The sequence below is a fragment of the Muntiacus reevesi genome, chromosome 4 (genome assembly GCF_963930625.1).
Source record: "Muntiacus reevesi chromosome 4, mMunRee1.1, whole genome shotgun sequence".
Taxonomy (NCBI): domain Eukaryota; kingdom Metazoa; phylum Chordata; class Mammalia; order Artiodactyla; family Cervidae; genus Muntiacus; species Muntiacus reevesi.
Genome location: NC_089252.1, coordinates 2,648,434 through 2,663,756, shown reverse-complemented (window position 1 = coordinate 2,663,756; position 15,323 = coordinate 2,648,434). Strand labels below are relative to the sequence as shown.

At 49.7% G+C, this 15,323-nt stretch overlaps 1 protein-coding gene across 4 annotated transcripts in view; it reads right to left on the bottom strand.

Moving 5' to 3' along the window:
* MBP (myelin basic protein) overlaps nucleotides 1-15,323 on the bottom strand; it is a 103,521-nt gene that overhangs the window by 64,640 nt on the left and 23,558 nt on the right. For all 4 annotated transcript variants that reach the window (XM_065932276.1, XM_065932277.1, XM_065932275.1 and 1 more), the window contains exon 2: nucleotides 14,993-15,067. In XM_065932276.1, coding sequence (XP_065788348.1) covers nucleotides 14,993-15,043 — 51 coding nt within the window. In that variant the 5' untranslated portion in view covers nucleotides 15,044-15,067. The remainder of the gene's footprint in view (nucleotides 1-14,992; nucleotides 15,068-15,323) is intronic.

Below are 15,323 nucleotides of genomic sequence, written 5' to 3'. Positions count from 1 at the left end.
TCCCACGAGGACCTTGTCACAGGAGCTGAGGATGTGAGGAATGTGACGACATGGGCCTCCTTGGGGAGCTCCCGTGTTGTAGACAAAATGGACGTTTTTGCAGCCAGTCGCTACCAGATCAGTTCCATTTAAACTAGTCCCGGGTGGGGAGAGCCAGCTTGCTGAGTGAGCATCACGATTACTTTTTCTGAGATACCCTAGGAAAAACGTAAGACGTGATCCACCACACTCAGTTCCTCGGATGTTGAGCAAGGTAAGTTTCACTGGTCACCCCCCTCCCTCCCCCAGATGCTCCCTCCGTATCTTAGGCTTGACTGACGTCATTGTCTTAAACAGAAAGAAGAAACCCAGCAGAGATTTCATTACATGTTCAGCAGCGGCACATTCTCCACACTCCGAATCCAAGTTTCAGCCTCTTGGGCTTGCCTGACAGAACACAGCCTGGTTGGACCCACAGAGCTCTGGGTACCAGGCACCATCCAGCATTATAACCCTCATCAGAGAAATCTCAGGGTGCCACGCGCATCTCTGACCTTAGTCATCATGGAGGGGGCGTTGTTGTTGTTTGGTCACTAAGTCATGATTGACTCCTTCTGGCCTCATAGACTGCAGCACGCCAGGCTCATCTGTCCTCCACTATCTCCCAGAGCTTGCTCAAATTCATGTCCATTGAGTCAGCGATGCCATCCGACCATCTCACCCTCCGTTGCTCCCTTCTCCTATTTCTCTCTTTCCCAGCATCAGGGTCTTTTCCAATGACTCGGGTCTTGAGTGTACCAAATCATGATTTGCACAAGAGCTAAGAACCAGGTCTCTGAGGACCATTTCTTGTACCTGAATCCAGCCCCCTCACCCCCAAGATGGGCACCTTTGGAAAACAATCGAAGTTCCCTCTGCTTCGTTTGCCTGAGTATGGAAGGAACATCATAACGCAGAGGTTTCTAGCTGTGTGATTGGAAAATTCCTGTGAACTGAGGATTTTTAAAAATGTTCTGATTTCATCAGAGGAAAGGTAGAGAGGACTTCCTAAAATGCCGGGGTGATAATTCCCAGAGACAGAAAGAGTGAGGGCAACAAGGGAGCATCCTTGCACACTGTCTTCCGTTGGGGCCACTGATCTCACACGCGCTTTCTGACACGAGGTTTCTTCCCACTCTTTTCTCCCTGGATACCGAGCGGGGCCTCAAGCAGAGGGTAGGTGCAGCTCCGGGGTCAGAAGGCAGAGCGTCCCTGGTGGGAATCCTGAGGGGCTGACTCGCCTCCCTGGAGCCGGGATGTCACCCCGCTCCAGGGTGGTCGCCCTCTGACACCCCTGAGCTCCCGTCCCTGCCCGTGACTCCCGGGAGCTGGTGCAGGCTTGGCCACTGGGGTCACCCAGGACACCCCCTGGCCCAGGATCCTCCCAGAAGATGCTCTGCTGGTGGAGAGAGGAGCCCGTGGAGCTGCGACCTGCGGAGGGGGTCGGGCGGGCACCTGGGGCGGAAGCCAGGGTGCTAACCAGGCAGGCCCAGGCTCCAGAAACACTGTGTTTTCAAGGAAAATTGAGGAACCTAAGGGAAACTCCCTCTCTCTGTTTCAAGAAGCAAATCGTTCCTCTCACACTCAGAATAAATTGAGGCCCCGTAGGGCTGGCCGTTGCACGTGTTTAGCTTCAATTCTCATCGTGTGCTCTCAGTCACTTCTCAGAGACCTCAGCTGCCAGGGAAGTGAGGAAACTGTCCTGGCTGATGACCAGTCAGCCAGGGCCATGCGGGGGCTTCAGGGACCAGAGTGTGGTGGGGAGGATCGAATCTACAGGGTGTTTCCTGTGGGTGAAAAAGCCCTGTGCGTTCCTTCTGGCTTCCCTGGGGGCTCAGTCAGTAAAGAATCTTCCTGCAATGCAGGAGACTTGGGTTTGATCCCTGGGTTGGGAAGATCCCCTGGAGAAGGAAATGGCTACCCACTCCAGCATTCTTGCCTGTAGAATCCCATGAACAGAGGAGCCTGGCGGGCTGCACTTCATGGGGTGCAAAGAATCAGACATGACTTAGTGACTAAACCACCACCACACATTCCTGTTACTTAAGTCTGGTGATAAACTTGGTTTGAAACCATTAAAGTACTAAAGTACAAGCACCAGAAAAAATCATCTGTGCGTTTGTACATGTGTGTGTCTGAGTGTGTGTGTGCCTGTGAGTATGGATATGTAAGTGTATATTATTTGTAAACTATTAAGAAGTACATAAAATACTTTTATATTACTCTGCACTTATTACGCAACGTTTTTGGCTTATTTCTTAAAATAAACAAGGATCAAAGTCTTGTTCTTGCTCTTGGCTGGATTTGGACAAGTAACAGAAGATACTAGTAACACACCGAAAGCTTATGGGATCAAAGTAAAGAACAGGAAGAAAAATGAAAACTGCTTACTCTGGTAATAAAGTGGCGCAGCTGCTGTGGGAGAGTCGACTGGCCCCTCCAAAGCAGAGCTGCCATTTGATTCAGCACGTGTGTCCTCTGTATACACCCAGGAGAAATGAAAACACGTGTCTGTGCAAAAACACATACACATTCACAGCAGCACGACTCACAATCCCAACAGGTGGGAACAACCCAAATGCCCACCAACCAATGACTGGATAAGTAGAACAAGGCTTTTCCTGCAGTGGAATATATTCAGTAATAAACAGGATGACGTGCTGACACGTGCTACAACACAGATGAGCCTTGAAAAGCATTATGTCAGTGAAAGAAGTGAGACACACACACGCGTTGTATGATTACACACACAAGAAATGTCCAGGAGAGATAAATCTACAGAGGCTGAAAGTACATTAGTGGTGGCCTGGGGCTGGGGCGTGGGGGGTGGGGGATGGCTAGAGTGATTAACTTGAATAGAGTTATGACTAAAGGCAACAAAAATGCTTCCTACTCAATACTGTGGACTCCAGAGGAGAAGAATGATGACATTATGACTCTCAATGAGATGAGCTTTCAAATCCAGGGCCCCTTTTCTAGATTTGTCTGGAAAACATAAGAAGAATTTTTGATAATATGAGTACATGAAAAATCTAGGATTTTTAAAAATTAAGAAGCTATATGAGAAAAATGAAAACGTATGCCCACACTAAAACTTGTCTGTGAGTTTTGTTTTTAATGGTTGTTATTTATAGTAGCCAAAAGGTGGAACCGACCCAACTGTCCATCAATGGATGAATGGACACATAAAACATGAGATATCCATACAAGAGATACTATTGACCTTAAAAAGAATGACAGGCTACAATATGGACGACCGTTGAAAATGTCATACCACCCGAAGAAAGCCAGGGAGAAAAGACCACATATTCCATGGTTACAGTCAGACATTCAGACAAAATGTCCAGAGTACAGAAATCTAGAAGCACTGGTCACTTAGGACTAGGGTCTGGTAGGCTGAGGGGATGAGTGACATCTGAAGGGTACAATTCTTTTCTGAGGTGAGAAACAACTAAAATCAACTAAAATCAACTGCTTTGAGAGTTCCAAGCATCTATGTCTAAACTAAAAAATATCACTGAATTGTACACATTATACAGGTGAATTGTACGGCATGTGCATCACATCTCAATAGAGATATTTTAGAAAGCATAAATGCTTAGTTTGCAGGCAGTTTAAATGAAACGCTGTAGCATCACTAAAAGGAATTTAGCACTACACATCTGAGGTACTTGTGACCCTATTATCTTGGATTAGGAAATGATCCTTTTACTACTTACTTTTAAAGCCACCCTCTCTGGAAGACCATTTAGTAGCATAATTAACATCTTTGCTGCTGCTGCTGCTGCTAAGTCGCTTCAGTCGTGTCCGACTCTGTGCAACCCCATAGACGGCAGCCCACCAGGCTCCCCCGTCCCTGGGATTCTCAGACAAGAACACTGGAGTGGGTTGCCATTTCCTTCTCCAGCAAATGAAAGTGAAAAGTGAAAGTGAAGTTACTCAGTCATGTCCGACTCTTAGCAACCCCATGGACTGCAGCCTACAAGGCTCCTCCATCCAAGGGATTTTCTAGGCAACAGTACTGGAGTGGGGTGCCATTGCCTTCTCTGAATTAATATTGCAGTGCTCTGTAAATAAGCCATGCAAAGAAAGGAGCTCAGGACTTTATTTCATCACCGATTTTCAGAAGTCAGAGCAACATAAACCTTAACTAGTGTCACAGTAAAACTGTCTATCGAGGCCTGTTATGTAACTGGACATTCTAACATCTATTTTAGGAATGCAAATATCCTGCTATTTATTTCTGTAAGTCACTGCTCTATCAGCTGGTTAAGTAGAATAAAAAGGATGCTGACACAGGAAGGGCATGGGGTGGGGGGAGAGGGAAGTGAGTTTTAGTGGAGCTCTTTTACTGAAACAGTTTGATGGTTGGGTGACTCGAAAGTTTAATTAAAATTCACTTAAAGCTAATTCACAGAAGGGCATTCATTTAGCACAGACGGATATTCTACATCACTGAAAACAGAATAAGGTAATGGAAAATTCTAACTTTCTTCATCTGAAGGTGAATTCACATCCTTCAGTTTTGTAGAATGAAAACCTCTCCTACCTACTTTCCTTGAACTTGTTGCTCTGAGCCTACATGTGGGTATTCAACTGCTTCCTAGATGCAGACAGGATGAAGAGCAGAAGGCTAGTACTGGAAGAGGCATCTTTGCTCAAAGGACAAACAGGCTGATGTATCAGGTTCCAACCATTTTTCTGAATATAAGCGTCACCTCTGCCTCCTCTGTTTCCTCCTTCCACACAAAACCGGCATAATGACACCACGTAGTTCCTAGATTATTCTGAACATGAAATAGTCCGTACGTGTCATGACTGTGATAGAGTCTGACCCTCAGCTAGTATGGTCACTGCTGGACTTCATCACTACTGATTTTACTACATGCATTTTCTGGGTTTTTCCCACATTTTAGTAAAGGTGGAACTAAAATCTTCGTAAGTAAAAATCAGGCTTTAATGTGCCTGATAATGCAATAAGATTGAGAAATAAAAGGAAGAGAGATTTCACAGACAACTCAGATTGCGCCTGTGTTCTGGTTCCCTTGCTCGAAAGGAACGCACTTGTTTTGCAAAATGGAATTGCCACTTGCCTCTGCGGTGCTTTTCTTTGTGGCTGAGTTTCGTATGCACGATCATCCAGGCAAATCCCCGAAACAGAAAACCTGCTCAGACTCGCTCCAGGAATCAGAGAAACAGTCAGGCCAAAGCTGGTTTCCACCCGATCAAGAGCTAGATGAGTCACCTGAACTTGATGAAGAAACCAAGTGCCTCTCAAGAACTTGACACACACATGGCTGACGGGCGCCAAGCACCAGGACCACTGGGGTCAACGTCTCGCTCCATCTAAAGTGTGTGCTGGACACTCTCTGCAAACGCAGTCAGGTATTTCCAGCATAAATAAGGGCCCCTGCAGGGTTTGAAGTTCACTACCGAGGTCAGCTTGGATGCCTCCCACTGACCAGACCGCACCCAAGCCGACCATGGGGTGAAGCGCCCGCTGACTCGCTGGCCGTGCCAGTGCCCAGGGGCCAGGGGCCAGGAGGCGCGGGCACAGGCGGGCTGGTCTTCGTTCCCACTAGGTGTGCATTGCAGGGTGGAGGGGAGCCAGCCAGGGAAAGAGAATGAGCCCAGGGGTGTGGGTGGACGTCAGCTCAAGGGGCACACGATGAGCAGCTGGAAGAGGGGGTCTGCAGCAAGGGTGGAAGGCGGGGGGAGCGGCGGGTGCAGGTTGGGGGGACGGGGGGGTGGGGGCCAGGCCCCTGGTGTGCCGGCAAGGACACTGTGCCGACTGAGTCTGAAAGAGGCACCGTCCCACCAACACACTTGAAAACATTTTATTTTTAAATTCTGAGACTTTTTTTGTGTGTGATTTAGTGCAGCTCAGAGAAGGTCAAGTGTGAACACACACATGTCTTTGAATAGCCAGGGCTGCAGCCACCCTCACTCTCCAAGGGGAATCAGAGTAATTAACAACTTGCCTTATTTAATTTGCCTTGTAACTCACAACTTACATTTGGTTACATAGGATGTGTGCAACAGCATAATTTAGGATGTAGTAAATAAAAGACTTTGTTTTTCAAGTATCGAAAGTCACAGAAACAGTAATGCCGTTTATCTACACTTCTGTTTAACCATATGACAATTAAATTAATGTGCATATCAAATCTCAATTAGGACCATCGTGTGTTAGATTCGTCCAAGTGCAGAGCTTGGGCTGAGCCTGAGAAGATGTCCACACAACCGCCAATGGGTATTTTACAGTTTGGAGGCTGGTGGACAAGAAAATGTCCCCCACCCTCACACAAACATATACACACAACACACACACACACACACACACACACACAGAGAAAGATAAATTTTCATTAATGTATTCCAGTCTCTAAAATCTCTCAAATTTAAACTTTTAAAGCCACATTGCCTTAGTCATGAGTGAAAAGGACAGGAAGCATCACTTTGAAATCTGGATTTTTAAGTTTTGTTTCATTTACAACATTACAAGAGTGTTTGATTAATTTTTAAAAAAGCTTTTCCTTAATAACAAAGCAAGTCCAGAGTTTTTCATACGAAAGGACACACTTTTCACTGTCAGAGTTGGAAATAAATTTGTCCTCAAAGATAAAATAACACAGTGGCCTTTCTGAAATTACCTGGCAGAAGGTCAGAAACGGCAGCTCGGGAGCTGCCCATGGGCACCCCAAGCGGCGAGTTGGAAAGAGACTGGAGATTAAAACCATCCACCACCCACACCCTCTCCCCAGCTGGTCCACTCGGACTCCCTAAAGGAGGGCGCTCAGTACACTCTCCGTTCCTGGGAAATGTAACTCTTCCACCCGCTTCATGCTTGAATGAAGTCACTAACAATTCATGAAATCTTATCTGCAGTGCCATGCTTGCAACCATGTTCTCAATCAAACGCAAACCTCAAACTGAACCTGAATGGTATTTCATGTCAAGTGGATCCATCTTGAGCTCAAATACTTCCCCAACTTAAAAGAAAACAAACTATTCACTGAAGTCAGCATTGCCTCATCTTGTTCTGCGCTGCGTGTCTGAAGACAGGCCAACGTCTCTGGCCTCCTCGTCCCATCCTGTCAGCTCTCAGAAATGATTTAGCATCACAGACACAGGAACAGAGGGGTTAGGGGCTGGGACAGGGAGGGAAGGACTGTGAGACCAGCTGAAAACAAGACGATAAACAGGTGCGTCGTAGGTCACCCGGCTCCTGATCCTGTGTGATCAGCTGCGGGGGGCCCAAGAACATGACTGTGAGCAGAGAAGGCTCATGGCAGGGTGGGGTGGGGACTGAACATCTGAGAGCCGTCCATTTGGGGGGGTGCTCTGCTGTAGCTTCACCCAGAGGACAAGTTTACTGTCATGTCATTTATAGTTAATGACCGGTGTTAAATGTGTCACTTTTCTTTTTCTTAATAGTTTCCCAGTTTATTTGTTTCCATTTAGGAGTGTGAGTGCGTGTGTGTGTGTGTGTGTGTGTGTGTGTGTGTGTTTAGGGCAGGGCAAGTTGGAGGAGAAGCAATACAGAATCTATGATCCATCTCAGAAACGTTTGACAATATGTCACTTCTACTCAACGACTCTTGTGGCCCAAAGTCAGTTCTTTACAAATTTGCTCAGAGTTTCTTAAGAAAATAAGTTTGCTCAACCCTAATAAGCCCAATGGTAGGGTGACAGGACACAAAAGATGTGCACTGCAGGGGACTTCACGCCCCTGGGCTTTCAAGCCCTAAACCCTAAGCTTAGCAGGTGGACAGGGACATTACTTTGCCAACAAGGGTCCGTCTAGACAAATCTATGGTTTTTCCAGTAGTTTTTCCATTTTGCAAAACAAAAACACATGTATGGATGTGAGAGTTGGACTATAAAGAAAGCTGAGTGCTAAAGAATTGATGCTTTTGAACTGAACTGTGGTGTTGGAGAAGATTCTTGAGAGTCACTTGGACTGCAAGGAGATCCAACCAGTCCATCCTAAAGGAGATCAGTCCTGGGTGTTCATTGGAAGGACTGATGCTGAAGCTGAAACTCCAATACTTTGGCCACCTGATGCGAAGAACTGACTCATTAGAAAAGACCCTGATGCCGGGAAAGATTGAGGGTAGGAGAAGGGGACGACAGAGGATGAGATGGTTGGATGGCATCACTGACTCAGTGGAAATGAGTGTGAGTAAACTCCGGGAGTTGGTGATGGACAGGGAGGCCTGGCGTGCTGCAGTCCATGGGGTCGCAAAGAGTTGGACACAACTGAGCGACTGAACTGAACTGAAGGGAGGGCCCCGGGCGGGGGTCCACGAGGCCATCGCTAGGAGGAGCAGGGCTGGCTGAGGGCGGGTGAAGCACAGCCAGGCGGGGTCATGAATCAGGGCTGCTGGGCTGCCTCCTGCTGGTTTATGCTCCCTGGGGCACCACCTCATCGCTGCCTCATTATTTTTATGAGGGCTGTTGAGGGGGCGGTTTGCTCGCTAATGATACCCGTGTCTCACTCCTCACTCAGGTCTGTTTGTGAGGCCCGTGGTCACCTGTCTGACAAAGGTGTACGTGTCCTCAGTTCTTCAGAGGCAACAAAATGCCCACTCATAGTCCTTTCGAATCAGAATCAAGCGTAGGCTTGTGCTCTGCACCCAAGACTGTGACGACAGATGGTCTTCAGTCCCCTCGGAGCGCAGATGGGTGCTGACCATGCAGGTCGGGGGCCCGGCTGTGAAATGCGAGCTCAGAAGACTTCATAAGGCTGCACTCTCCTGCTGCTGAGAAGGGCTGCCTCTCAAACGCAACACTCGTCACCCTCCCCGGGGACACCGCCACCCCTTGGGGCCCAGAGGACGGCTGGGAGACTGCACCCCCTTCAGAGGCGGCTCTGGGTCCTTCAGTGCCGATTTCACAAGCTCAGCCTGAACGAGGTCTTTCTTTTTATACTCCTGTGGTTCCTCCTCAAGTCAGGTACAGATCCCACGCTGATTTCTCCACGACTGTAATCAGAGACTATTGATCACTCACAGATTTTGGAAGGCCTCCTTGAAAGGCTTGTTTTCTACATGATTTTACTTCTCTTTTCAAGAGCTTACTGAAGTCCTAGCACTAAGCAAGGCAGGTGGGCAGGCCTCTGCAGGAAACTCAGAAGCGGTTAGCCACACGGATGCTGTTTGCCATGTGCGTCTCCCAGTCCTGCAGCAGGCGGCCCCCCTGGGCGGGAAGAGGGGACCCTCCAGGCCGAGGTCTGCGGCTGGAGCTCACGGCGCTGACCTCTGCAGCTGCTGGTACTTATGAAGGTGTGTTTTCAGAGGACTTTACCTTAAGTCCATATTCACAGCTGTACGAAATCGTATGACTTTGAGAAAGAAGGAGCTCCTGAGAGTCTGCCAGGTTCTGGGGACGCTGGAACTAAGGGTAGGCACGTCAAGCACGGTGGGACCACACTGCCCCTTGAGACATGCGGATCTTAAAATCTAAGTCCTTTCAAAATCAGTAGTAACATTAAAGATTTGGTTCTTGGGTTGTACCAACCACATTTCACGTGCTTCTCAGCCACGCGTGTCATGTGACTACCCGCCTGTAGGTCTGCACAGCGAGGAACCGACGAGAGGCAGCTACCGGACAGTCTGCCCACCGGGAGGGAAGTGTGGGAAGTGGAGTGCTGGTCGCTTGACTCTGTGAGACCCCGTGGACTGGAGCCCACCAGGTTCCTCCGTCCACGGGATTCTCCAGGCAGGAATGCTGGAGTTGGTAGCCATTTCCTTCTCCAGGGGATCTTCCAGCCCAGAGCTCGAACCTGGGTCTCCCGCATTGCGGGCAGACTCTTAACCAAGTGAGGCACCAGGGAAGCCTGGAAGGGGGTTTAATGCTCCACCGTTGAGGTAAAGGGGGATTCTTGACAGGTGTGTGTGTGTGTGTGTGTGTGTGTGTGACACAGATGGACACACCAACAGAGATGGAGGGAGACAGACAGACAAAGGACTCTGGGACTGTTGAAGACAGATCAGAGTGCAACTGTGCCCGCATCTCATAATCTAAGGCTTTACTAGACGTTTACTAGGTGTTTCTGTGTATCTGAGTATCAGACTTACCAGATTGACTTAATTGACTTATCAGATTGGTAAGTGTCTGCAGGGAAATACTTTCTATTTTTCTGCCCTCTAAACTTTAAAACGTCTCTTATTTAGCTTAGTAAATACTTGAGTTTTCCAAAAATAATTATTCAATTCTCACCTAAGACAATGGAATTACCCGAATATGGGTCTGACAGTTGCCAACACGGTGCAATGACTCCCTGCTCAAAGACACGGCAGCCCCGTCACGTGGGTCTGGGCGACCCAACCCGATGGAAGAGTCTCTTAGCAAACCTGCTTCCCGTGCTGTGCGGTAGTCATGGCGACGGTGGTCGGTTCAGGAGGAACCGCAGGAGGAAGCCTGATGTGGGGAGAAAGCACCCTGGCTTGGGGTTTTAAAAGCCCCACTTGCGCTGTCCTCAGGGCAGGTGGCGGGGACGATATCCTGCCCCGGGGCTGGGACCCCCAGGTGAACAGTGCCGGCCTGGGGCTGGCAGTGTGGGCGGGGGGCGCATGGGATCCCCCCAAGAGCAGCACTGAGGAGGGGCAAGGACGCACACATCGGTGAGCAGAGCCTCAGGGGTCTTAGTTTCCGTGTGGGTGGAGAAAGGACAGCGGGGACCCGGCAGCTTCCTCCTCTGGAGGCCGGGGTGGCAAGTACGGGCCTCCTGCAGCAGAAAGACGGCTGACGGCATCCAGCACTTCGGCCAAGATGATGCTGGGTCACGGTTCTATACAGGACTGCACTGAGGCACGAAACCCCGGGGGGAGAGAGCCCGTCCCACAGCCGGATGTCCGCCGGTTTGCAGGAAAGGTATTTTCCTGGCAAATCTACGTTTTCATCTCCGCACTGGTGGGGAGGGCTGAGCTGCTTGGTGCTTCTGTGTGTATTTGCAAACTCCACCTCTCACTTCTCAGAGTGTCGCAGGCACAGCACCCCAGGGGCGCATCAGACAGTGGGGTTTGCTGATTAAATACCGAACGGCTTCCCCAGGGCTATGATTATCCCTGGAGGGGCGGCCAGCACCCACTGGGCTTGGAGGAACAGTTCAAAGAGCTAATCAGTTTAATTGGAAACACAAAACAGACTAACCAGTTACTCCCTGCTGTAAAATTCAGACAGGCATCTGAATTCTGCAATTGCTCTCGACCTTGTTTCTCAGTGTGGTATCTTTTTTCTTAAGTTGATTAAATGGAAAAATCCAGAAACATGGCCGGGCACCTTTGGGGAACTTTTGTGGGCCAGATACCACTGCCAGGAATAGTAAGGAGGTCCCACCGGTGAAGAGCAGGCTTTCAAAGTTATTATTGTTAGATTTTCCAGAGTTGGAATGGATCATCATTTGATTCCATCATTTTGGAAAACGTGTGGGGATGCCAAGATAAAGTGCTCTTTTATTTCTCTCGTTTCCTGGTTATAATGCTTCTAACTGGGCCTCCCTGGTGGCTCAGGGGTAAAGAATCCACCTGCCAATTCAGGAGACTCAGGTTTGATCCCTGGGTTGGGAAGATCCCCTGGAGGAGGAAATGGCAACCCACTGCAGTGTTCTTGCCTGGGAAATCCCATGGACGGAGGAGCCTGGTGGGCTGCAGTCCACGGGGTCACAAGAGTCGGACACAACTGGGCGACTGAAGAACAATGCTTGTAACCAGTGAACAGCCTCACGAGTTTCATATGAGAAAAAGACACAATGAGATTTTAGAGCTCCTTTCTTCAATGATCCCCACATGGACCGGGGTCAATGTTCAAAAAATAAAGTTAAACAAAGCTTAAGACCCACAGGGGAGAGACTGACCGCAGTCAGAGCCACACTGCGAGACGGCAGAGCAGCCTCAGGGACCGGCCTGGACCTGAGCACTGGTGGGCTCTGCCGAGGGTCAAGTGGGCTGGCTCGGATGGCGCCCGTCCCCCAGGACCCAGAGGGGCCGGAGTCTCGTCCACCTGCGCACGGGCCCTGGGCTGCCGGGCACAGCCTTCCCAAGGGGGTAGGCAGTGCTATTTTTAGCTTGTGGAACCGGTTTTTCCTCCTGGAGACTGCGGGCAGGGCCGCCGAGAACTGTGTGTCCCCTGGGACAGGTCACCCGGGGCAAGTTCTTCCCCCGTTCTGCCGAAGGACCTTGTAAATATGCTCCGCCCGAGAAAGAGCCGGTGAGTTATCGAGGGGGGGCTTTCTGGAAACCAAATCCTGCAGGACACGCAGGAAAACAAGGACCCGAAGGCGAGCAGGCAGCCTTCCTGCCTGAAGGCCTCTGGTCCTCCTGGTGGACAGGTCTCCCCCGCCAGCCTCACTCTGCTCCTGACGGGCCAGGAGGGCACTCACAACCGCCTCGCTGCCAGACGGGGCCACACGTGGACACGTGAGACTGGAACAGGGACCGAAAGGCCGGAGCCCCTTCCCTCACGTGCTCCTCCCTGCATCCTAGCACAGCTTCGTCAGGAGAGAGAAGCCAGTGAGCCAAGAGTGGGGTGTCACGGGGAGGAGCCTGGGGGCAGAGGTCGTGTGTTCCTGGCAGGGAGCCCCCATGGGTGGTGGTGGGCGCCCAGCAGGGCAGGGGGTCACTACACAGAACCGCTGCTTCTTTCACCCAGCACAGGCCTGCAGGAAGGCCCAGGAAGGCAGCCCGCGAGGGCCTGAGGACGTGGGGCTGATGGTGGAGGCGATGCCAGTGGGGAAAGGGGCAGCAAAGAAGCCATAGCTGGGGGGACGCACGGGGTGACTCTCCCTGCAGCCCCCTGCCTGTTAACAGGTCAACAACTGCTCCCAGGACAAGCTCTCCTCCACCCACTGTCTCGTAAGTGAAAAGAAAGCCTCCCAGAATGGCTGCAGAAACATGCAGGATGGTAAACAGTGGGGCATGAATGCAAGTGATCTTTTCTGTTCTAAGCTGAAACTCCAAGTAACACCACAGATCACTCCCCCTAAAAGGCCTCAGACATTTTCTATCAAGTTACAAAAAATTAAAAGAAGAGTCATGTACAGATGTGAGAGCCGGACCATAAAGAAAGCTGAGTACCGAAGAACTGATGCTTTCGAACTGTGGTGTTGGAGAAGACTCTTGAGAGTCCCTTGGGCTGCAAGGAGATCAAACCAGCCAATCCTAAGGAAATCAGTCTTGAATACTTACTGGAAGGAATGATGTTAAAGCTCCAACACTTTGGCCACCTGACACAAAGAGCCAACTCACTGGAAAAGACCCTGATGCCGGGAAAGACTGAAGGCAGGAGAAGGGGACGACAGAAGATGAGATGGTTGGAGGGCATCACTGACTCAATGGACATGAGTTTGAGCAAGCTCTGGGAGATGGTGAAGGATAGGGAAGCCTGGCATGCTGCAGTTCATGGGGTCACAGAATCCAAGGACTTGGCGACTGAATAACAACAATGAAGAAGGCTGTTACATGTAACAACTTCCCACAGAAGCCATTGGTCTAAAGTGACCAATTTTTTTTTTTTTTAATTATCAGAATGTTAAAATTTAGCTTTCAGATAACAAAAGCCTAAGTACGGGCTCTCCTGTTGCTCAGAAATCTGACTGGTAAAAATTAAACCAACAAAAAGGATGTTTTGCTGTTTTACAATGTCCAACAACAGGAAAGAAACTGCAAGCCACAGTGAGGTTTTCAGAAGCAGACTTGCAAATCAGTTGCTCTGAGCCTTAAAACACCAGGTACTAACAGGATGGGGCTCTCTTGAGAAGAGTTACTTTTCCACTTTCACTGTCAGCGGGGCCTCTGTGCTCCTGGGGCAGATACCGCCCAGACCACAGTAACTGAACATTCAGAGTCACCGCTGTCTTCACAGGGAAAGCATCAGTTCTCGCGCAAGTTACACGAAATACCAGGAGCCCCAGTGAGTATCCACTAGGACGTTTACACATTGAAAACACGGGTCCTCCTGTCAACAGGGAGGGGAGAATTCCAAACCAACAGCCCTGTAGAAACGTGAACCCCTCTAGTTGCCTTGGGCCTGAAAGCAATGTTTTCTCTCAAGTGTTTGAAACACCTTATAAAATATGAACAAAAACAGTAATGTAATCACGTATTTACATGAATGGCATGGAAGCAGACTATGGAAAATTACCCACTTGGCTGATACAGAAATGTTTGAGTCCAAATATAGATCAGAGAAGCACCCATGGCAGAAAGTTCATTATTCTTAAATGAAACCTGACTACAGATCCTCAGCAGAGAGGTCTGGGGGCTGCAGCATGACGTAACTCAATCCAGTGGGCGTTTATGAAACACTTGGGTGCACATGCGGCCCATCCTCAGCATCATGACATTCTGTGAACTGTCACTGGTTTTGAGTTAAAGGACCAAAGACATGGGAGAATTAACCTTTCCCCCCTACAGAGGAGGGGGAAACACACACACACACATCAGACTATTTCCTCATGATCTGAGACGATTCCTCGGTGGACAGAGAACGAAACCAGGAGGTGCCCTGCTGATGGGTCATCGGTTTGAGGGGCTCAGTCCCTCTGGGGATCCAGAGGTCATCCCTAGAGGCTCCTTACCACACGGGGAAGCCAATGCCTATGGAATGAGGTGGAGAATGGGAAATCCGAGCCTAAAAATCCACAGAGGATTCATTCTGAGTCGCTGGGGGGATTCTGACAGTTTTTACTTGCATCTTTTCCCGTTTGCTCTCCTGCATCTCCCAAACACCCTAAACAACAGTGCAGAAAGGGACGTGCGGGCAGGTGCCCCCAGATGACCAGCCACAGTGAGACTGTGGTGGGCCTGGCGTCCTGGACGAGGAATTCGGGTCTTGGTCTGTGCAGGACTAGCAATCTCAGCCCTAGAAGTTTCTAAGGAAGGAGGGTAACAAGCCAGTGGCTTTAGGGGAAAACCCTGGTGGCCACAGAAGTGTGAGCACCTGAAGGAATTGGGGTCAGCTCACTCCTTACCTTATTGCCCTTCTCGGCACCGAAGTCCCGCTTCCCTGAGTGGTTCCCCATCCTGAGGTCCGAGGTCTTCAGATGCTGAAAGAAAAGAGAGGCCGTTAGCCTTGGAATTGGCACTTTCAGAGTTTCCAACATGGTTTTTCAATCAGAACAACAATCCCGTTCCAAATTAGACACCTATTTCTGAAGAAAGAAAACGAAAGCCCCCAAACTCAAGGGGCACCTCAAGTCTCCAAGGGAGTGTTGCTGTCCTCTAATCCCTGCAAAAACCCAGACCTGGGTTCTGTCCAGGGACACGCACAGTTCAGTGAGTTTCCTCGTCCTCGATCAGCCC